Raw genomic sequence first — 22,927 nt, 5'->3', positions numbered from 1 at the left:
CATTTAATTTAATTCTTTTCCATCAGCTCATTGACTGTCAAGGTCCGAAAAGTATTTAAAAGATGAAATCCAATCCTTTGTATAGCCTCTGTTCACTCCACCAAAACTTCTCTTTTAGGATTTATTTGCATTTAGGTGTGTGTGTTGTGTGCGTCTGCGGAGGCATCAGAACCCGCAGTTGGAATTACAATACAGGCGGTTGTGAGTGCCCATGTGGGTGCTTTTTCTGTTAGAGGAGTAATACTCTTATATACTCTTGCTTAACCGCTGAGTCATTTTCTTCAGCCTCTCACACCCCACCTCTAATCCCCAAGGCCTCTAGAATCTAGGGTGTGGCCTGAGGAGACGTCTCCAAACGTGTCGCCTTTTCCCGGACCTGTACTTATCTAGCCCGGATGCTCTTTGTTAGGGCTTGAGTGCAACCACCACGCGGTGTGTGTGTGACATCAGGCTGCAGAGATACTTCCAGGTGAAACGCTAATGATCGTGAAGCCCCGCAAATTGATCACAGGCGGCCTTCAGGGACCCGCCGGGTAGGAGAACCCTGAGCACAGAGGGATGAATGGGGGGGGGGCGGGAGACACGGTGAGCCTCTCCCAGCCCGCGTCCTGTTATCAGGCCCCGCCCACAGCACGAAACCACGCCCGCCTCGTTCTCAGACCACGCCCTCAGCCTGGGGTTCAGGGGTTTTTCTCCCCCCCCCTCCTCGCGGCCTGCAGCGGCGCATGCGCGGAGCGACGGGGTGAGTGCAGCCGGGCCTGGCGGGCAGGGCAGGGAGGGCGCGCGCGGCGGGGGAGGGCGTGGGCGATCTCCCGGCAGCCACCTCCGTACCATCACCCGGGCGGGCCTCGGCGGAGCTGCGCTGCTGCGTGAGGTGAGGGCCGGCCTGCCGGGGCCTGTGCGCCGAGCGAGGGCCGCGGGGCGAGCGGGGCCTGCCCAGCTGGGTGTGGGTCGGCGGCCGTGGCTCGGGTGGACTCTGCGGCGTGGAGGCCCACGCCGGCCTGCAGGAGGCCGCTCCTCCCCAGCGGGGACCCGGCCCTGCATCCTCAGGGACGGCGGGTCTCGGGAAAGGCCAAATGGGGCCAGCACTCCGAAAGCCGCTTCAATTCCTGTTATTTGTGACAAGGTCTTGTGTAGCCCAGGCTGGACTTAGAGGCGTGAGCCACAACGCCGAGCTTCAATCAGAATGTGAAAATTCTCTTTTTATGCTTGAAATTATGTGTGGTTATTGTGTGCATGCATGCACACGTGTGGCACAACGCAAGTGTAGAGGTCACAGGACAACTTTCAAGAAGTCTGTTCTTCCACCATGTGGGTTCCGGGAATCACTCAGGTTAGGCTTGCCGGTAAGCGCCGTCTGAGCCATCACGCCGGTCCTGAAAATACTTACTTTTATGGTAGTGAAAACTAAAAGTAATTTAAACGTCTTGAAAACGCAACGACCCTTTGTTGGAGCTGGAGAGAACAGCCAATTGGAGCAGGCTCATGATTGCCTGTAACTCCATCTCCAGGAGATTCAACACCCTCTCTTGTACTACACAATACACGCACACACACGAAAACAAGGTTTTTAAAAATCCATCTTTGCATTGTGTAGACACTAGAGTTGCATGAAGTCTTTGAAAAGGGAAGCACTAGTAAGATGTCATGTGCCAATGTGCCTACGTGTGGTTACCTGTTTATTTTGTTTTTAGGAGATAGTCTTTCAGTGTAGTCTTACCTCAGCCTCCTGAGTGCTGGGATGCCAGCTGTGAGCCCCTGAGCTCTGCTGTTGACATGGAAGATGATTTTTTTAAGTTTTTCGAGACAGGGTTTCTTTGTGTAGCCCCAGCTATCCTGGAACTTGAGATCCGAAGACTAGACTGGCCTTGAATTCAGAGATCCACCTGCCTTTGCCTCCCAAGTACTGGGATTAAAGGCATGTGCCACCATGGCCCAGCTATGGAGGAGGATTTTTAAAATAAGATTTCATATATTGTGCTCCCAGATTTTTAGGGATGTACACGTAGGCTGCCAACCAGACCGCCCTTTGCCTGAGGATGGGGTTGGGGCTTTGTAAAGTGGGACTTTTTCTTTCATGTTTTCTCAGAAATGAAGACACAGCCAGGAGGGGTGGTGCATACCTTTGATCCCTGCACTCTCGTGAAGGCAGAGGCAGACCTTTGAGTTCAAACAAACAAACAAACAAATACGTCAAATGTAGATTAAATTCAGAATTGACATATGACCACATCCCATCTGTTCATTCTTTTTTGAAACAATGTACTCCTGACTGGTTCTGGAACTCATTATGTAGACCAGGTTGACCAAGAAATCAAAGATCTCTTGTCTCTGCCTCCTGAGGGCTGGGAATAAAGCAATGCACCACCACACTCAGCAAAGTAGAGGGGTTTTGTTTGTTTTTTTGGGGTGATTCTTCCACCTACCCCAGACAAGGTTGTCTGTGGGTACAGCCCTGGCTGTCCTGTAACCTGTTCTGTAGATCAGCTGTCCTCAAATTCACAAGAGATCCGCCTGGCTTTTTTTTTTTTTTAAGCACTACATTATAAACTGTGGATACATCATCAAAATTTGACTTTTTCTGAGTGAATAGATTTTAGGTGGTTTGATTTTAAATGTCCTGGTTTTCTACGTGTGTATAGTTGGGGGCAGAGGTAAGTTTCAGGTGATTCACAATCTTTTTGATAGAATTAGCACAAGTTTATCTGATTTATATTATTTGATTAAGAAGCTAAATTTCTGGAGCTGGCAAGATGGCTCCGTGAGTAAAGGCGCCTGATGACCTGAGTTCAATCCCCTGGACACACCACTCCTGTGCTGTGGCAGTTTGCATGTGTGCATGCCCCGAATGTCTTTATGAAGGCACTTGCATACAGAAAGCCCATACTGTTTGCTGATATGAAGCTTGATTAGCAGGTTTGGTTGTGAGTGGTCTTAGTAAGCCTTTGGTGGTGTTCGGTCCTAAGTAGAAGTCAGACTCTCACCTGTCTTCTCTCTCTTGACAGGCCAAATCCAACTTGCTATTTTAAATCATTGTATTTCCATGCTTGGTTTCCCTTTTGTGTTCTGAACAATCTGAAATTTCCTCTTGACATATTAGTTAATATATGTTAAGATATGGGCTACAAGAAACCCTGTCTCTAAAAACCAAATAATGCTGTTTATGGTGTTGGGTGAGGCATTTTGTATATGTACCTAATGTTTCTATAAGAATATGGCTGTCGGGGGCTGGAGAGATGGCTCAGTGGTTAAGGGCATTGCCTGCTCTTCCAAAGGTCCTGAGTTCAATTCCCGGCAACCACATGGTGGCTCACAACCATCTGGAATGTGGTCTGGTGCCCTCTTCTGGCCTGCTGTCATACACACAGACAGAATATTGTATACATAATAAATAAATAAATATTAAAAAAAAAAAAAGAATATGGCTGTCAGTTTTCCAGGTATCGCTTCCCCCCCTCCGACCTGTGGCTAAGAACGTGAGGGAAGATGAACAGACTTGCTGGTGGCGGTATGGAGCAGTGAGAGTCCCACACACACAGAGTTAATTGACACCAGCAGTCCAAAGACAAGTGTTCCATCTTTGGTCCTGCTATGTCATAATGGACTTTATTGGAGTTAGTTTCTTCAGTGCTTAAAATGAGGTGAGTTTGATAGGGAACCCTTCTGTGTTCCTCATGGGACTGTTGGGAAGATGACATAAGTAAGAAGAATGCCACCTTATCATTGTGTGATCATGTGACATGCAGCACAGTGACTAACCTAGTGTGTGCCCCTTGGGCAGTGACTCCAGGGGCTAGGACAAGACCACCATAGATGGAGTCTTAGGACTAGACAGGACTACATAGGCGCTAGCTCAAGAAACTAACAGGGAAGAAGTGGAGAGAGAAAAGCAGCATTCAGGGTGCTCCCTCCCTGCACCAGTGGACAGATGTTAAGCTGAGATGGGAGAAGGAGCTTGGATATTTTGTCATTTTTCTTGTTTTTTTTTTTTTTTTTTTTTTTCTAGACGGGGTTTCTCTGTGTAATAGCTCTGGCTGGCCTTGAACTCAGAGAGAGCCATCTGCTTCTGCTTCTTAGTGCTGGGATTAAAAGTGTGGACTACCACAACCAGCCATTTGTGACCTTCCTTCCTTCCTTCTTTTTATTGTTTTTGTTTTGTTTTTCTGTTTTTTGAGACAGAGTTTCTCTGTAGCTTTGGAACCTGTTCTGAAACTCACTCTGTAGACCAAGCTAGCCTCGAACTCACAGAGATCCACCTGTCTCTGTCTCCTGAGTGCTGGGATTAAAGGCATGCACCACCACCACCTGGCCATTTGTGATTTTTCTAATGTCTGAATAAATTAATGCAGACGTACACTGTGATTTTGATGTCAAGATACAGCTGTGGCTATAAATATAAAAATTTTAAAAGAAATATGAAAATTTTACATATAATTGGGTATTTAGCTAGGTGAGGAAGGCAGAGGCAGGTGGATCTCTGTGAGTTCGAGGCCAACCTGGTCTGTAAGAGCTAGTTCTAGGACAGGCTCCAAAGCTACAGAGAAACCCTGTCTCGAAACCACCCCCCCCAAAAAAAAATTGGGTATTTATCAGTATATACAATTGTTAAGAGTTTAGAAAGCATAAATATTATGTCCGAGTTCATTCTTTCTGTGGCTAATTTAAGATGTGGAAGCATTTTATCCATGAGCTACGGCTCATTCAGTGGTGCTGTTGCTTATATGACTGCTGGTCTCTTTTACTTGTAGGTGTTTTTTGCCATCTGTGGAAATTTGCCTGTAATTCATTTTCCTTGCTGTAGTATTGATAATTATACCAAGTAAGTGGAATACAGCCAAACTAATTAGTAAATTTTCTAATGGTTCATGGGAATTTAGTTGTTTGGTGGCAGCCACACTTCTCAGTAGAATGTTGAATGTGACATCATAATCATTATTAAGATTCTTTTCTTTCTTGAAAATTACTTATATTCCAAGAGTCTGTATAACACATTTTTTCTGGAAGCCATTGTGTTAATAGAGTCACAACTATATTTTAAAAGGAAAGATATCCATCTTTAGCTTGAAGTCTGTAGAAATGTTGTAGGCCCAAAGATAAAATGGGTTGTGGGGGGGGTCTGTGGGGGGGGGAGGCAGTGGTGTGTGTATTTGATTGACAGGGTCTCGCTTTGTAACCATGGCTGGTCTGGAACTCTTTTTGTAGACCAGTATAGTCTCAGACTCTGCCTGTCTCAGCCTCCTGAATGCTGGGACTAAAAGGTGCATGTTGCTTTGTTTTATGAGACAGGGTCTCATAGTCTAGGCTTATCTGGGAGGCTCTCTATAATTTTCAATAGAGAGAGGCATTGTGCAGTGTTGTTCTTGTGATACCTATTTTCATGTTCCACACAGATTTCTTTATAAAATATTTTATATGTATGGATGTCTTGCACCACATACATTCTTGGTACCCTTGGAGGCCCACAGAAGGGAGTCAGAGTCCCTGAGATTCAAATTACAGATAGTAGTGAGCTGCCACATGGGTGCTGGGAATTGAACCCAGGTCCTCTGGAAGAGTAGCCAGTCTTCTTAGAAAACTGCTGAGCCATTTCTCCACCCCACCCCCATTTCTTATTGCTAATAAAGTCTTTGGCTCAAAAGAATTTATACAATAATACTAGTTATTGTACCATGTCTGTGAATGTTTTTCATTTTTTAGATTGAAAAGATATGAATGAATATCCTAAAAAAAGAAAAAGGAAGACTTTACACCCTTCTCGTTATTCAGGTTAGTGAATAATTATTATTTTCAAAAGAGTAATGGATTAATTTCTGCGTAGTTGTTATTCCCATCTAGTTTTGCATAAATGATAAGGTGCTGTCTGGACCATTTTCTCGTATGTCTCCTAGATGGAGTGCTACAGGGTGCTTTACCACTTGACATTTTAGAGTTCCCAGCTTACTCCTCATATATCATCAGAGTCAGAACTGTGCTTACGGCGCAGCAATAACTTCAGCAGCAAATATTGAGGGAAAAAGCTTTATCTTGAACACTTTATGGAACTGTGACCTTTATTTTATGTGTCTTGAGTGTTTATCTGCATGTGTATGTGGTACCATGTGCGTGCCTGTTGCCTATGGAAGTCAGAAGAGGGTGTTGGATCCCCTGGAAGTACTTGATGGTTGTGAACCATCATGGAGGAGCTAGAACTGAACCCAGGTCCTCTGCAAGAGCAACCCAAGTGCTCTTCTTAATCACTGAGCCATCTCTACCTCCCCAGTTTTTATCTTGATTGTGTAATTTGTGACAGAGGTTGGCTCTGCTCTGTTAACATAAGAGGTCTGGGCTGGGGGTATAGCTCAGTGTATAGGATGCTTGCCTTGTATACATGAAGCCCTGGTTTCGCCTCATCCCATCACTTGAGAGATGGAGGCAGGACAGATCCAGAGTGAGGTCAGCTTGGGCTGCATGAGATCCAATCTCAAAAAAAGGAAAACGAGGCTGCTAGTGGTGCATGCCTTTAAGCTTAGCACTCCAGGCCAGCCTGGTCTATCTATAGAGCAGAGTTCCATGACAGCTAAGGTCACACAAAGAAATCCTGTCATAAAAAACAAAGAAAGAAGATCATCTTTGTGACCATCTCTAGCACACATACTTGAGACAGCATACCCATTAGCTTGCTCCTTGCACATGCCCTTTATGAGGAAAGTGAGCTTGGTCTACTGTGTATTTATTGGTGCTTACCAGGCAATGTTTGGAATGACTGGTATTCAGAAGCCCTCTCTGCTCCTGAGACTAGTTCTCCTCATGTATTACGCTTTCTTGGCACTTACGTGGCATGGCATGCCTTCTTAGTAGTTCACGGTAGCTAATTCACTGTTTTAATCCTTAACACAGCATTTATTATATATGTGTATTTTGTGAGATTCAAACTTTAGGCAAATGTTTCCTTGTATATGTTTCAAGGTACATTTATTTTTATGTGTATGAGTGTTTTGACAACATTTATGTATGTGCACCATAAGCCTAGTGCTGGTGGAGGCTCGAAGGTGTTAGATCCCCTGGAACTGAGTTACAGACAGTTGTGAGCCACCATGTGGGTGCTGTAAACTGAACCTAGCAACACAGTATCTGAGCCATCTCTCCAGCCCGTTTCTAAAGGTTTCAGTTTTATCTTATTTAAATTCATTATAGAATTAAAGCCTTGCTGATCCACCTTAGCCTCTGTGTTCCTGACACCATAGGTGTGCAGCAGTCACTCAGCTTCTTTTTTTTTTGGTTTTTCGAGACAGGGTTTCTCTGTGGCTTTGGAGCCTGTCCTGAGCCAGGCTGGCCTCGAACTCAGTCACTCAGCTTCTTAAGCGTTACTATAGTTTAGTTTATGGCTCTTTTTTAAAGCCAAACGCCAGTGTCTGATCTAAAGTGTAAAACTGAGGAACACGCTACATTTTTCCTATTGAAACTCGTCAAAATCATGAAAATACAGGCTAGGGCTATAGGTGGAGGGCTTGCCTGGTATGTGTAAGGTGCTGGGTTCAGTCTTTAACTTAGGGAGGAAGTAAACAAAAAAATATGTCAGACTAGCTCATGCATCTGTGTACTATGCTGGGAATTGTCTTCATTTTTTTTTTTTTTTTACGTTCAGATTCTTCTGGAATAAGCAGAATCACAGATGGAGTCAGTGGAATCTTTTCTGATCATTGTTACAGTGTCTGCTCTATGAGACAACCTGACTTAAAATACTTTGACAACAAAGGTAAGTCCCACATCTTCCAGAGTACTCAGTGTAACTTGCTTTGACAGGACCTAGGGATGCCCCCCATGGATGAGCCTCTGCCTCTGTGTGTAAGAACTGACTCCTCTGTGGTACTGCAAAAAACAAAAGCCAAGAAACAAGGCTGCCTTTGCATGTTTTCCCTTCAGGATTATCTGAAACGGTAGTTTGAAATGTGGGCTTATAGTTCCAAGGCAGGCAAAGATTTTAATTGTTGTAATATCAGAAAAAAGTAGTTTTTGTTTTTATACCTGGAGGGACAGCCGTGGGTGCTGGGAACCGAACTCTTATATTTTTGGTTGTGAGCCTAGCCTTTAACGGCTGAGCCATCCCTCCAGGCCAAAAAAGTAGTTTTTTAAATAAGTAACTTTCACTTTTTTTATATTTATTTATTTATTATGTATACAATAGTCTGTGTGTATGCCTCCAGGCCAGAAGAGGGTACCAGACCCCATTACAGATGGTTGTGAGCCACCATGTGGTTGCTGGGAATTGAACTCAGGACCTTTGGAAGAGCAGGCAATGCTCTTAACCTCTGAGCCATCTCTCCAGCCCCTCTTTTGGTTTTTCAAGACCGGGTTTCTCTGTGGTTTTGGAGTCTGTCCTGGAACTAGCTCTTGTAGACCAGGCTGGTCTCGAACTCACAGAGATCCGCCTGCCTCTGCCTCCCGAGTGCTGGGAAGCAACTTTCATTTTTAAGCAAACTCTTAATTTCTTTTATTTGGCTAAGAGTTGATCCAAAGCCGGAGTGACCTAAAATTGGATGTTGGCAGTCAAGTGTCTTCTCTCAGTCTGGAGTGCTGAGAGAAGGGAAGGGTCAAGAGCAGCTGTTAGGTATTTTTCAGTCTCAAATTCTCTGTTGCCCCCTCTTCTCTAGAGCATTGGTAAATGATAAGAACATGCACACTTTTCTTTCTCTGCACCCACTGCTGCTCCTTGTCTGTGTGAGCCCACACCTGGCTCAGTAGACTTTCATGCTCGCACACAGAGGTGCTCACGGATCTGCATCTGTATCCGTGACAGTTAATAGAACTAGGCAGTTGTGAGGCCTAAAAGAAGCAAATAATAGCAGTGAGCATATTTTATGTTCAGGTCTTGGTTTAAAATACCAATGAACTAAAGCCCCTATAGCCATGGCTGGCTCCAGATCTGGGGAGGAGATAGACAGATGACTTTGGAGCATCTTGTAGCGCTGGAAAATAGGAAGTATTAAAAAACAACAACACACACAGTACGGATGAGCTGAAGGCGCTCTTGAGGGCCTAGGCGGAGCTCAGGTGACAGTGCTTGTCTAGCGCACATGAGTCCCTGGCTTCCACCCCAGCATTGAAGACAAAAGGAAAGCTTCCAGTAGCCAAAGCTGAAAATAATTCGAGAAACATGAATCTGTACTGCTATAAATGATCGTGCATAAATAGGGATAGAAGAGAAAAATTGCTTGCACAAAAGAACCCCCCCCACATCACTGTTTTTTTCAAGACAGATTTCCCTGTGTAGCCACAACTATCCTGGAGCTCTGTAGACCAGACTGGCCTCAAACTTAGAGATAGATCTGCCTGCTTCTGCCTCCTGAGTGCTGGGATTAAAGGTGTGAACCATAACCACCTGCATGAATTCCTCCCTTAAGGAGATGGAACCCAACTTTCCACTTCTTGGTGTAGGCATCACAGTGACGTTCAGAGAGGAGAGTAGGGGAGGACAGAAACCAGGTGGCACACTGGCCAGGTCAGGAGGGTAGCTCAGCAGTTAGTGTGCATTCCGGAAGGGATGGCAAGGGGGTCTGCCTTCCAGGATCTCGCAATTCCAATCTAATCATGAGAAAAAGAAACAGATAAGTTCCATTAGTACAGCATTCTACAAAATGGCTGACAATAGTCCTTAGGACAGTCAATTTTCAGTCACCTAGATAGACATGACTAAATGTATGTGGTATCCAAAAGGACATTGGGTAAAAACAAAGTAAGTCTGGATGAAGTATGGGCTTTAGTTAGTAATAATATATCACTATCAGTGGCCATATATCAATCATTAATTGCAACAAATGCCCCATACTAATGTAAAGAATTAATAGTGGGGGGCTGGAGAGATGGCTCAGAGGTTAAGAGCATTGCCTGCTCTTCCAAAGGTCCTGAGTTCAAGTCCCAGCAACCACATGGTGGCTCACAACCATCTGTAATGGGGTCTGGTGCCCTCTTCTGGCCTGCGGGCATACACATAGACAGAATATTGTATACATAATAAATAAATAAATAAATAAATAAATAAATAAATAAATATAAAAAATTAAAAAAAAAAGAATTAATAGTGGAAATGTTGTGATATGTTAGGAGTACTTTATACTGTTTTCATGATTTTCCCCCTAAGTTTTTCTTTTAAAAAATAGTTTATTAAGCCCGGTGGTGGTGGCGCATGCCTTTAATCCCAGCACTCGGGAGGCGGAGGCAGGTGGATCTCTGTGAGTTCAAGACCACCCTGGTCTACAGAGCTAGTTCCAGGACAGGCTCCAAAGCCACAGAGAAACCCTGTCTCGAAAAAAAACAAACAAAAAAAAGAAAGAAAGAAAAACAAACAAAAAAAAAATAGTCTATTAAAACGCACACACATATACTGCCGTCCAGTTTTCTCTGTTGACCCTCAGATCATGCTAACTTGGAGGGAACGAGGCTGAACTAAAGGAATAGTGATTCATTCTCACTCCTTAGGAAGTTCAGAGTGTATTCCAGTAAGTTGGGTATATAAACAAAGGCAGTGGATTATTCTGGTATATTCTCAGTGTCTATAGGGATCTGTAATATGTAATAGGCAATATGTCCTTTCATGGCTAAGTCTGTTGTTTCTATTGGTGTTAAGTATTTTGTGATGGTTAATGCTTTGATATAAAATGTTTTTACTAATTCTTTTTACAGATGATGATTCTGATCCTGAGACATCAAATGACTTGCCCAAATTTACAGACGGAACCAAGGCCAGAAACAGGAATCAGAACTACCTTGTTCCCAGCCCCGTGCTTAGAATTCTAGACCACACTGTCTTTCCCACAGGTTAGAGGAACTCATTACCCGATAGCATTTAATGTATTTTGTACAGAGCAGGTAAAAGCAGTGCATGCCGTAACTACTGTTCACACAGCTGTTTGTAATGGGACTTAGTACAGTGCTGCAGTACTGGGACAGCTGGTTCTGAAGGGCTTAGTGCAGTGGGCAGCCGTGGACTGATGTATCTAATGTGGTGTACTGTGGACAGTACTACATAGGATGATTCTCTAATAGGGCTTATGTAGTACAGTACTATAACAGCGGGCTTCCTCTGTTTCAGAAAAGTCTGCTGATGTGGAAATCTGTGATGAAGAATGTGATTCGCCCGAGTCTGTGCCTCAGCACACTCAAGAGGAGAGCCCTATAGAGGTTCACACCTCAGAAGACGTCCCAATTGCTGTAGAAGTTCATGCCATTTCTGAAGATTATGATATAGAAACAGAGAACAATTCCTCCGAGAGCCTCCAAGACCAGACTGATGAAGAACCACCAGCTAAACTCTGTAAAATACTTGACAAGAACCAAGCTTTGAATGTGACTGCCCAACAGAAGTGGCCTTTACTGAGAGCCAACAGCAGTGGCCTCTACAAGTGTGAACTTTGTGAATTCAACAGTAAGTACTTTTCTGACCTAAAGCAGCATATGATCCTGAAACACAAGCGCACTGACTCGAATGTGTGTCGAGTGTGTAAGGAAAGCTTTTCCACTAATATGCTTCTCATTGAGCACGCCAAACTTCATGAAGAAGACCCCTACATCTGTAAGTACTGTGACTATAAGACCGTGATCTTTGAGAACCTCAGCCAGCACATTGCGGACACCCACTTCAGCGACCACCTTTACTGGTGCGAGCAGTGTGACGTGCAGTTCTCCTCCAGCAGTGAGCTCTACCTGCACTTCCAGGAGCACAGCCGCGATGAACAGTACCTGTGCCAGTTCTGTGAGCACGAGACAGGCGACCCTGAGGACCTGCACAGCCACGTGGTCAATGAGCACGCTCGAAGACTGATAGAGCTGAGTGACAAGTGCAGCGGTGGTGGGCACGGGCAGTGCAGCCTTTTAAGCAAGATCACCTTTGACAAATGCAAGAACTTCTTCGTGTGTCAAGTATGTGGATTTCGTAGCAGACTTCACACAAACGTGAACAGACATGTTGCTATCGAGCATACTAAAATCTTCCCCCACGTTTGTGATGACTGTGGGAAGGGCTTTTCCAGCATGTTAGAATATTGCAAGCATCTAAATTCACATTTATCTGAAAGGATTTATTTATGCCAATATTGTGAATATTCAACAGGACAAATTGAGGATCTTAAAATTCATCTTGACTTCAAGCATTCAGCTGACCTGCCTCATAAATGCAGTGACTGCCTGATGAGGTTTGGGAGTGAGAGGGAATTAGTCAGTCACCTTCCAATCCATGAGACTGCCTGACTTAACTTTACATACTGTTTATGTAAAGTAATTTTTTAATATTAAAATGGGTGATCTGAAACATAACTTGTATAATTTGTCTTTGACAAGTTTTCTGGCATTACTGCATTTTTCAGTATATAAGTATATTTAATGGAGGTGTTTTCAATTGCATGACAGTCTGTAGTTGTCACTTTTGGTGACTATTTTCCAGTTTCTTGCCTATGCTTTCAAGTTCCTGAATGCAAACAAAGGTGCTGAAGAGACGGACCACAGTTTTCTTTCTTTACCACAGGGCTTCCAACTGGTCTTTAGAACTGAAGACCATCTTCTATGAAGTCTAACTACTGCACTACCAGAGCTAGGGCACAGAGCATATATGTGTAGTGTGGTGTTTGCCTGTATGTAAGCACACCAGATGTGTGCAGTATCCATGGAGGCCCGAGGCGGGCATCAGCTCCCCTGGAACTGGAGTTAATAACTGCTGTAACTGGGTTGAGACAGGCTTCACTTTGTAGCCCAAGCTGGGTTCCAGCTATTAAAGTCCTGCCTCAGCCTCTCGGTGCTGGGAAGGCAGGCTTAAAGCACCACACCAACAAACATTTCTAAAGCCTCTGCTTAAGTTGAAGGGTGTAAACGGGGAGAGCTGGGAATGTGTGAAACTGAGCACCTTACACCCCTTCATAACCAACTGGCACTTTATCTTCATCTAAGTACCGTTACCAGAGCTCCTAGCATTTCATCCTCAGCCATCATCCCACAAAGTCATGCCCCAACTTCTGACAAAAATGTACGGATTGAGAAGACCCACTGAAATATTAGCATACAGTTAGGGGTGTGGGGATGAAAGGTTTCTGGTGTAATGTATTGATGAATCTGCATCCTAGTGGCTGCTGTAACCGCCACAGAGCAGTTCTCAGTTCTGACACCGCTGGCAGAGGTGTTGCTCCCGAGGACCACTGAGGAAGGATCCAACCCTAGCTTCTCAGCTTGTCAGTGGCCGTCTGTGCCAGAGTGTTCTGACTTGACAGTCCCACATCTCCTTGTCTCTACTGGATCACCAATCATACAGCCAGTCCTACCAAGCTCACTGAAGAAGGGTCTGGGCCAGGGCATGGTGGCACACAGCGGCAACCCAAGCACTCTGGAGATAGAGGTTTAAATTGCAGGAGCTCAAGGTTTTCAGATGCAGCATGCTGCTTTTTATGATTTATTTTTATTATTTTATGTATATGAGTGTTTTGCTTGCATGGATAGCTATGCGTCGCATGCATGCTTGGTTCCTGAGGAGGTGGTGAGCCTCTATGGGGGTGCTAGAAATCAAGCCTGGGTCTTTGGCAACAGGAGCTCTTAACCACGCCAACTCTCCAGCCCCACAAGCCCAGGAGGCTAAGGTAGAAAAACAGCATTCAGGACCGGCCTGAGCCATAAAATAAAATCCCATCTCAACCAAAAACATACCACTATTTGATAATGGATAATTCAATGCATATTCTCACAATTCAGCATCTATTTCTATTAAGCATGCCAGCATTCCTAGAACTTGCTTCTGATTATAACATTCCTGGTAGGGCTTTCCAGTTAACTGTCTCCTAAAGCTTGAAATCTTAGCAGTTTAAATTTCTTGTAAAATAGCAAGCTGTCAAAGAGTCAAGGTCATAGCACCCAGGAGTGGAATCCAGGTCTGCACAGTTCACTGAGTGAACTTTGTCCTTGCGCTGTTTCCTTAGATTCTTGGTAATTCTGCTGTTTATGCTTGCTAGGAAACATCTAGTTCCAGGGAGCTGGCTTTCAGGAAGCAGACCTGATGAGAGCAGGCTAATGCATTTTTCCAGGAGTCCAGCATGAAACCAGATCCCCTTGAGTTCACAGGCCTTAAACTGCTGGTGTAGTTGAACTGTACATTTAGCTCAGTGATCTCTGGGAAAACAGACCCAGGGAAAGAAAAATTTCAGAACTGGCAAGATGGTTTAGTGGGTAAAGGCTTCTAAGTGTGGCAAACTGAGTTTGGTTCCCCAGGACCCATGTAGTGGAAGAGAACCCACTACAACCTGTTCTCTGACTAACACACACTTGCCCACACAGAAATGTAATTAATAAGATGGAGGACACACAGAGAAAATTTCCTACTAGAATCTCCCCTTTAGAAGCAGGCATTTCCATTGTCCTGGGATAGTTTCCACGCGTGTCCACTCCCACTGCTCTCTCTTCACCACTAGTCCTCCTCTCACATCTTTGTGTGATCACGAGGGAGGGCTTTACAGGGTCAGGGACGACCCTGAAGAAAATGTTTTTCCCACCTCATTAACCATTAACTGCTTATAGATCCTGAGAAGGAAGGGTAGGGCCTCCTCTAGCCCTCCAGATTCTGTACTCTTGGGGCTTAACCACATTCCAGTCAGAGCACGTCCTGAACACTAGTCTCGGCAGGGGAACAGCAGTGGTGAGTGCCTTTGTTTTTAAATGTCAGCTTGAATTGAGTTACTACTTGTGAGGTTCCAAAGCATTTTCCAGTACTCCCAAAGCTGAAAATGTTGTGCACTGTTCAAAAGCCTTTCCTGTGTATAATTTTGCTATGTCATTTGAAATAATTTTTTCTAGACTTCTCTAAATGTACTCATCACGTATTAGTCAGCTGCTTATCTTCCCAGGGATAATTAAAAAAAAAAAAAAGAAAAATAGATAGGCTTTGAGAAAATAACACTATTCCTAATTTCACTTTTTTGTTTTGTTTTTCAAGACATGGTTTTTCCGTTTTCCACGTAGCCCTAGCTGTCCTGGAACTGCTGTGTTGACCAGGCTGGCCTTGAACTCAGAGACCCACCTGCCTCTGCCTCCCCTAGTGCTGGGGATAAAAGGCACGTGCCACCACAAACACAGTTTTATTTTTTTAATATTTATTTATTTATTTATTTATTTATTTATTAATTATGTATACAGTATTCTGTCTGTATGTCTGCAGGCCAGAAGAGGGCACCAGACCTCATTACAGATGATTGTGAGCCAGAATGTGGTTGCTGGGAATTGAACTCAGAACCTTTGGAAGAGCAGGCAATGCTCTTAACCACTGAGCCATCTTTCCAGCCCCAAACACAGTTTTATTATTGTTATTTATTATTAGTGTGTGGAGGTCAAAATAAAAAAAAAAAAGACTTGGTGGAGTTGGCTCCTTCCCTTCTATCTGTGCACGGATTCCAAGGATCAAATTAAGGTTTCCAGGCTAGTACGGTAAAGTTCCTTTATTTGTTTGTTTGTTTGCTTGTTTGTTTTGCCAAGGAGAGTTTCTTTGTAACTTTGGAGCCTAGCCTATTCAGGAACTTGCTCTGGCCTTGAACTCACAGAGACCTGTCTTGCCTCTGCCGACTGAGTGCTGGAATTAAAGGCGAACGCCACTACAGCTGGCAGAATTTTTTTCTTAAGTGCTTTTGATCAAACGTAGGCCAAGCAAGTGTACTCCCACTGAGCTATGTGCACAACCCTCTTTGCTACCCAAAACCAACCAACCAACCAACAAAAAAATCACACCTTTAAATTCCAGAACTCAGGAGGCAGAGGCAGGCAAATCTCCGAGTTCTAGACTAGGCTGGTCTACAGAGTGAGTTCCAAGAGAAGCAGGGCTATGAAGAAAATCATGTCTGTATGGAGTGAGTTCTACAATGGCCAGGGTTACAAAGAGAAACCCTGTCTTAAAAAAACCCACAAAAAGAGAGAGAGAGAAACCCTGTCTTGACAAACCACAAAACAACAAAAATCAAAACTGGAGTCTAGTCAACAATAAAGCCCTAACTAAGACAGCAATGTCCTTAGAAGGGACCTAGAGACCTTATCCATCCATATGTGACTATAAGGAGCCATCGGTCTGCATGCTGGGAGAAGGGCCTCACCAGAACCTCAGCCTCTGACTTCCAAACTGTGAGCAATGCTTAAGTTATCTGGTCTATGAACTTTAATTTGTTCAAAAGTGTCACAAGCTGGCTCCAAACCTGGCTGTGTAGCTCAGGATGGCCCTGAACTCCAGGTACTCCTGCCTCCACTTTCCAAGTGCTGGGATTGCAGGTATGTTGTTTCCCCTCAGTAAATTGCTGCTCTGCAGTTACTAGCCTTTTTGGGCAGCAGCCTGGCAACTCGGGCCATGGCCCAGCAGGAATTCCGTTCCCACAGGCACCAGCTATATTGCTGTCTCCAAATTGAACCCCCTTCTCCGTTTTTTTTTTTTTTTTTTTTTTTTGTTTTTGAGACAGGGTTTCTCTGCGTAACAGTGCTAGCTGTCCTGGAACTAGCTCTCGTAGACCTGGCTGGGCTCCAAAGAACACAAAGATCTGCTGCAGGACAATGATTTTACCCTGTAAAGATTTGTTTCTTGTACTTGTTTAATAAAATGCTGATTGCCCAGTAGCCAGGCAGGAAGCAGAGGCAAGGCAATGAGAACAGGAGAATTCTGGGAAGAGAAAGAGTGTCCTTCCGCTCCACCAAAATGAAACAAAACAAACAACAAAAACCATGCCACACAGAGTCCCTTCCTGCTACATCCTGTGCATCTGTCTATCATCTTCCAGACACCGTCTGACTCTCCAAGATTACTTTCTGTCAACTAGTTGCTAACCCAGCCTCCCGAACCAGGTTGATTTTGTTTAATTAATGCAAAAGCAAACTTGGGGTTTACAGTGTGACTGAATGTCCTGTAACACAGGTGCGCACTACCATACCAGGCCATGGCAACCCAACTAAAACACAGCGGAGGTTTCTTTTGGTTCTTTCTTCTATCTGACCTCTAAACTTTATAAAGTTTCCTCCCTTGGTACATGTACCATCATACATAACACAGCCTATACACGCTGGAATGGATTTTCGTACATCTAGTAGATAGCACTCAATTTGTATATTTCAAAAGTATCTATTTTGGATTCTAAGCAGTAGAACTTAATAGACAACTTTGTGTGTATGAACTAGCTCAGTTGGTTTGAGCCTCTTTCAGGCAGCTTAGCAGATCTGAGCCTGTCTCTCAGTAGTTCTTACTATTTACAGACATTTGTAGAGTGAGGAGCTAGGTGCTTATGGTCAGGTTAGAGACTTCCTGAAGCTTTTCAGGTGTTTTCCTGAGCTTTTTTGTTTGTTTGTTTTTAGACCAGGCTGGCCTTGAACTCAGAGATTCACCTGACTCTGCCCCCGCCCCCACACACCCAGTGCTGGAATTAAAGGCATGTACCACCACAGCCTGGCTTCTTCCAGAGTTCCCCCCCCCCCCCCAGACAGTGTTTCTCTGTGGTTTTGGAGCCTGTCCTGGAACTAGCTCTGTAGACCAGGCTGGTCTCGAACTCANCAGTGTTTCTCTGTGGTTTTGGAGCCTGTCCTGGAACTAGCTCTGTAGACCAGGCTGGTCTCGAACTCACAGAGATCCGCCTGCCTCTGCCTCCCGAGTGCAGGGATTAAATGCGTGCACCACCACCGCCCGGCTTCTTTCAGAGTTTTAAGATGATTTTCCACAGAATGCAATTTTTTTGTCTCCATTTAGAGCATTCTAGGTTTTAACTGGCTCCTCCCTCCCCCCCAAAAAACCTGAGCAGGAATGTTTTGTCTTAGAGGAAACTGCTAAACACCACCACCTCCCAACTCTCACAGAGGAGATGGGTACTCTAAGAAAATTGGTTGACACTTTTTTAAAACAGAGTCTAACTCTCTAGTCCTTGGTAACAGGGAACTCACTAGGAAGAACAGGCTGAGCCGGGTGGTGGTGGTGCACACCTTTAATCCCAGCACTCGGGAGGCAGAGGCAGGCGGATCTCTGTGAGTTCGAGGCCAGCCTGGACTACAAGAACTAGTTCCAGGACAGGAACCAAAAAAGCTACGGAGAAACCATGTCTCGAAAAAAATCCAAAAAAAAAAAAAAAAGAAAAAAGAAAAACCAGGCTGTTCTTGAACTTGTCCTCACATCCTGAACATGGAGTGATGGGTATACACTACTATGCTTGGTCCTTTGCTTCCATATATTATTTGAGATAGGGTCTAGGTATAGCCTGACCTTGAGCTTGTCAACTGAAGTAACTAGCCCTGAACTCTTGATCTTTCTGTCTCTCTTTCCTGTTTGGGGATTATAGTTATGGGCCAGCATACCCCGAAAAAGCATTTTGTAACAAAAAATATACTGGATGTCACTGAACACTGAGTCTCTATGGAAATCCATTATCTTTCATGACAAACTAAAATGCAAAGCTAAATTACGAAGCTCCATTATTAAGAACCATGAATTATTTCAAAGTAACTCTAAGATTGCAATTGCCATTGAAGTTAAAAATAGAGACTGATGAATTTACAAGGAGCACGGCAGCTGATGCCATGGTAGATTACATTTTTAAAAGACTTTCTGCACAGCTGGTTTGGGATTGTAAGTAGGAAGGAAACCAGCAATCTAACTAACGGCATGGAACTGAGCTATGTGGAATTTGTCAAGGAAGTAGCACTACAGCTCAATTTGCTTTTTCTGGATAAATCTTCAAATTTAGCTGGGCCTGTGGGTGATGGTGGCACATGTCTTTAATTCCAGCACTCAGGAGTCAGAGGTATTCACATTTCAATGAGAGCACAGACCTCTATCTATGCTTGGGAGGCTATGACAGTAGAGTTGTGAGTTCTTTTTCTTTTTTAAGTTATTATATGCTTTCCCTCTTTTTTTTAAAGATTGGTTTATTTTTTATATGTACAGTGTTCTGCCTGCAAGCCAGAAGAGGGCACCAGATCTCATTAGGGAGGTTGTGAACTCATTAGGGAGGAATTGAACTCAGGACCTCTGGAAGAGTAGCCAGTGCTCTTAACCTCTGAGCCATCTCTCCAGCCCCCGAGTTGTGAGTTCTAAGCCAACCTGAAACAAAAATACTGAGACCCCACCTCAAATCAAAGGAGGGAGGGAAGGAAAGAGGGCACGGGAAGGGGGTATTTAATATTTAAATGTAAATTTCCCCTTATAAATTGTGCTTTCTGTGTCTTGCTTACAAAAGTCTCTGTAACAGATTACAGAAATACAAAACCACTTTCCTAGTGTTTTCTTTAGAAACCATGTTTTTACATTTATGGATGTTTTGCCTGCAAGTATATCTGTTTACATGCCTTGTGGCCTTGGAGGTCAGAGGAGGGCCGCACATCCTCTGGAACTGGTGCTGTGAGCTGCTGTATCGATGTTGGGAATCAAACCTGGGTCCTTTGGAAGAGCAGTTAGTGTTCTTGATTACTGAGCCATGTCTCTAACTCCCTACCTATTGTCTCAACACTTTTCCTATTTTACTTTTTACGTCTAAGGTTTTTATCCATCTGAATTTTTTTGTGTGAAGGTTTAAGTTCAACTTTTTTTTTTTTTTTTTTTTTTTTTTTTTTTTTTTTTGAGACAGGGTTTCTCTGTAGCTTTGGAGCCTGTCCTGGAACTAGCTCTAGTAGACCAGGCTGGCCTCGAACTCACAGAGATCCGCCTGCCTCTGCCTCCCGGAGTGCTGGGATTAAAGGCGTGTGCCACCACCGCCCGGCCCTTAAGTTCAACTTTTATTTGTTCATTCAAGTGTATCAACTTCCCCAATATTAACTCATCTCGCATAGGAACTCTGACACTAATTTCGCCGTGTATTGAGTGTTAGAGCTTAGCGTACATACTTCCTTAAGGGCTGTGAATTCTAGTTCCTGCTCTTTCTGAGAGCTGTCTTAATTTTCCTTCTTTCATGTAAATTTCGAAATTCACCCCAATTCCATTCAACAGCTTATAAGCATTTCAGTAGAAACTGCATTAAAGGTTAGCAAAATGACTCAGTGGCCACCTCCATGTGGGCTTGACTGGCCAGTCAGTGAGAAGGCCTTAAGAGAAGAACGCAAGAAGAAATTACCTGCAGAACTCATTGTTCACTTCTGCTCAAGAGTCTCCACCCTCCCTTTTCTGGTAGTTTAGCCAGTGTAGATGCTGTTACTTGCTCATAAAGCATTCCTGAAAATAAAGATCTCAGCTTCTGTACCACAACTGAAATACACAGCAATACTCCCACAGCAAAGCATGAGATTGCTCGGGATCACTTACATGTAAAATGAATAGTTTTAGACTTTTGTTGGAAATAAATATTGCCTTTGGTTTTTGAGACAGGTCTCTATTCCAGTCTGGCCTCCACCTTGGGGCAATCTTCCTGTCTTCCTTTCCCAGATGCTGGGGTCAGTGAGATACCATGCCCGGCTTTTCTCCCTCTCTCTTTCCCCAGATGATGGCCTCACTATATTGCCCATATATCGTTAGAACTTCTGGACTTTGAGCAATCTTTCTGTTTCAGACTCCTAATAGCTGCTGCTTCAAGCATGTGCCTCTGTTCCCTATTATGGAAAAGACTTTTGATACAGGGCTAGACATAGCTCAGAGATAAAGTGCGACTTTGGGTTCAATCTTTAGCACTGTTTAAAAAAGCGCGGTGGCACACGCCTTAAATCCCAGCACCCAGGAGGCAGAAGAATGGGGCTCTCAGTGATTTCAAGGCCAGCTTGGTCTACAAGAGCTAGTTCCAGGACTGGCTCCAAAGCAACAGAGAAACCCTGTCTCAAAAAACCTAAATAAACAAACAAACAAATAAATAAAAGTGGTCTCAGGGCAGACAAACAAAAAATATCAACTTTTATTATTCTCCAGGCTAAAAGTTTCCCAGCACAGTTAATCAAAGCCAAATTTCTGCAGCATGTGGTGGTGCACACACATTTATAAAACCAACACTTGGCAGATTTCAGAAGAATTTCAAGTTTAAGGCCCATCTGGGCTGTCTCAAAGAAATTCATACTTCTTATCTTAGTTTTTATGTTTTATTTTAGTTTTTATGATTCTACACCTGCCTTCCTTCTAACAGTTATTTCTCTTTTCCCTTTTCCCCCTACACTCCACCACGCTGGTCTTTTATTTCATCCATCTAACCACTATTCTTTCAATTAGTCTTTGAACAGTTTTCCTCCAGAGATTCCCAGTAAGGGTCTGGAAAAAACCTGAGAAATGACATCCTCTCAGGAAACACCTAGTTAGTGCCACCTTCCTCCTTTTCCTTCAGATACTCTATTCCATTGCCCTGATTTCCCCCACCCCATAATAGTAAGCACAGGTTGAAATGATCTCACCCATTGTATTTGATTGACAGTCGCCTATCCAATAGAACCACAGTATTCACTTATGCACCTCTTCCAAGTGTCCATCAGTGTTCTAACCCCCTCACTTTCCCATTACCCATAAAGTAGGAATTTTTTAGTATTTTACATTTTACAGATGAGATACCGGCCATTCAGAGATGAAGTGGCTTCCCTTGCAAAAGCATCTCACTTGCTAATTCTGGAAAGGACATATGCTGTAGAGGCTCTCCCGGGATGTGAACCACGTAGAACCACGTAGGAACTTCGGCTTCACCTGATCAATGAATCAAAATCAATAGTTTACCAAGATTTCCGGGTGATGCCTATCAAAGTTTAAGTCAAAGACAAGTTAACTAACTCCTAAGTAACACACCTTTCACACGCATCCCAACTTCGCACCCCACACTCTAAGACAACCATAGGCATCTTTTCACGCCAAGGTTCCCCTGAGCTTTGAAAACTTTGAAGGGAAAAACGAACTGGAGAAGTTGTAAGGTGGGATGGAAAAGCGGTCAAAGCTTCTGTTACGAGTCCCTGCCCACAACAAACCTCGCCTTCTGCCCTGAAGGAAAATGGTTCCCGGAATATACGCAGTTCCTGTCTCGGAGTAATAGCCAATAAGAGAGGCGAGAGACCGGAAGTAGCCGCCACGCCGTCACGCCTCTGGGCGCCTCCCCTCTCTCGGGAGGTGAGATGTTCCCGGGGCTTGTGCGGAGCTTCAGTTGCTGGGTGACCGTTGGGGCCGGGACGGTGTGAACGTCCGTTGGCGGGCGGGGATGCCCGGAGTGACCTTCGAGCTCCGGACAGGAAGAACGAGGGCGTCCTGACCGGCTGGGGCGACGGGCCGGGCGGGAGTGACAGGCGGCCGGCTTGCGGGAAGGCCTGTCCAGGTAGGAGTCCACCCGGCTGGGCCAGCTCACGGCCTACGCGGCTTCCTGTCCCCACGCACCTCCTCCGCGACGTCAGTTCAGGATTCCGGAGGGACCCACCCTCCGGGTCACCACGGCGCTTCATTTCACGCAATACCGGGGTTAGTGGGTAATTGTCTTTGGTGTCTTTCATAAAAAGCTTCCAGGCACAACGTCTTTTATTTTAAATTTAACATTCCTTGAAGTTTGGGGACTTTGGCTTGGAGCCTTCATGCCTCCTTTTTTTAGATTCCTTTTTTTTTTCCTCTCGTACAGACACTGGAGCCTCCTTTTTAAAAGAAATCTCGAGTCCTTAATTGTGATGAAACCTGCTGCTTTCCCAGTGTCTTGACTGCAATTGTGACCTGGGAATTTTCTTCTCTGTACGTGAATTGGGAAAGTTAATAATTTAGTTATGGTTTGAGATCTTGGCTTCCTCTCCCTAACCCAGTTCCCTGGTGGGCTTAAAAGTCGCCCGCAGCCACGGCTTAGCTACAATAGTTTCATCTTCACTCGAGGGAAATAAAGGAGGAAATGCACCCGAGACTTTTGTCCTTAGCCTTTACCGATTTTACATTATTTACTTTTCCGGAGCCGAGGACTGAACCCGCTCAGGTGTCACATGCTTGACAAGGGCTTCACCACTGAGCCACCGTGCCCTCCCTTGCTGCAACCCATTTCTAAACTTCTCG

General features: G+C 44.4%; 3 protein-coding genes across 7 annotated transcripts in view; 2 read left to right on the top strand and 1 right to left on the bottom strand.

Annotated features, from left to right (window-relative positions):
- Nucleotides 1–604: 604 nt before the first annotated feature.
- Nucleotides 605–12,288, top strand: Znf639 (zinc finger protein 639). 4 transcript variants are annotated; one of them, XM_050138265.1, is made up of 7 exons: nt 605–742; nt 3,433–3,641; nt 4,749–4,819; nt 5,698–5,766; nt 7,625–7,735; nt 10,660–10,794; nt 11,069–12,288. In XM_050138265.1, exons 4-7 carry the CDS (start codon nt 5,709–5,711, stop codon nt 12,220–12,222), a joined length of 1,458 nt encoding a protein of 485 aa, XP_049994222.1. In that variant the 5' UTR covers nt 605–742; nt 3,433–3,641; nt 4,749–4,819; nt 5,698–5,708; the 3' UTR covers nt 12,223–12,288. The 4 variants fall into 4 exon arrangements, with proteins under 4 accessions (XP_049994222.1, XP_049994223.1, XP_049994224.1 ...); XM_050138266.1 differs by lacking the exon at nt 605–742 and adding an exon at nt 751–874; XM_050138267.1 differs by lacking the exon at nt 605–742 and adding an exon at nt 759–874 and having other exon boundaries at nt 3,441–3,641.
- Nucleotides 12,289–20,817: 8,529 nt separating this feature from the next.
- LOC126499204 (uncharacterized) lies at nt 20,818–22,341 on the bottom strand. The gene is made up of 2 exons (XM_050138322.1): nt 21,701–22,341; nt 20,818–21,601 (listed from the first exon to the last, which is right to left on the bottom strand). The coding sequence occupies exons 1-2, from the start codon at nt 22,339–22,341 to the stop codon at nt 21,598–21,600; spliced, it is 645 nt and encodes a 214-aa protein (XP_049994279.1). The 3' UTR covers nt 20,818–21,597.
- Nucleotides 22,069–22,927, top strand: part of Mfn1 (mitofusin 1) — a 42,369-nt gene continuing 41,510 nt past the window's right edge. The window contains exon 1 of one of the 2 annotated variants that reach the window (XM_050138376.1): nt 22,069–22,217. The gene's annotated coding sequence lies outside the window, so the exon portion shown is untranslated. The other variant, XM_050138375.1, reaches the window with a different exon arrangement.

The sequence above is a fragment of the Alexandromys fortis genome, unplaced genomic scaffold (assembly GCF_014885135.2).
Source record: "Alexandromys fortis isolate MF-2015 unplaced genomic scaffold, M_Fortis_MF-2015_v1.1 scaffold_15, whole genome shotgun sequence".
NCBI lineage: Eukaryota > Metazoa > Chordata > Mammalia > Rodentia > Cricetidae > Alexandromys > Alexandromys fortis.
This window is presented reverse-complemented; position numbering and strand designations above follow the sequence as displayed.

Bases quoted from the DNA above. Each gene is read 5' to 3' on its own strand.
- Znf639 (XM_050138265.1), top strand. From the start codon at position 5,709: ATGAATGAATATCCTAAAAAAAGAAAAAGGAAGACTTTACACCCTTCT. The intron at 5,767-7,624 runs GTTAGTGAATAA...TTTTACGTTCAG, and splicing joins ACACCCTTCTCGTTATTCAG to ATTCTTCTGGAATAAGCAGA. The intron at 7,736-10,659 runs GTAAGTCCCACA...TTCTTTTTACAG, and splicing joins AAAATACTTTGACAACAAAG to ATGATGATTCTGATCCTGAG.
- LOC126499204 (XM_050138322.1), bottom strand. From the start codon at position 22,341: ATGAAGCGCCGTGGTGACCCGGAGGGTGGGTCCCTCCGGAATCCTGAA.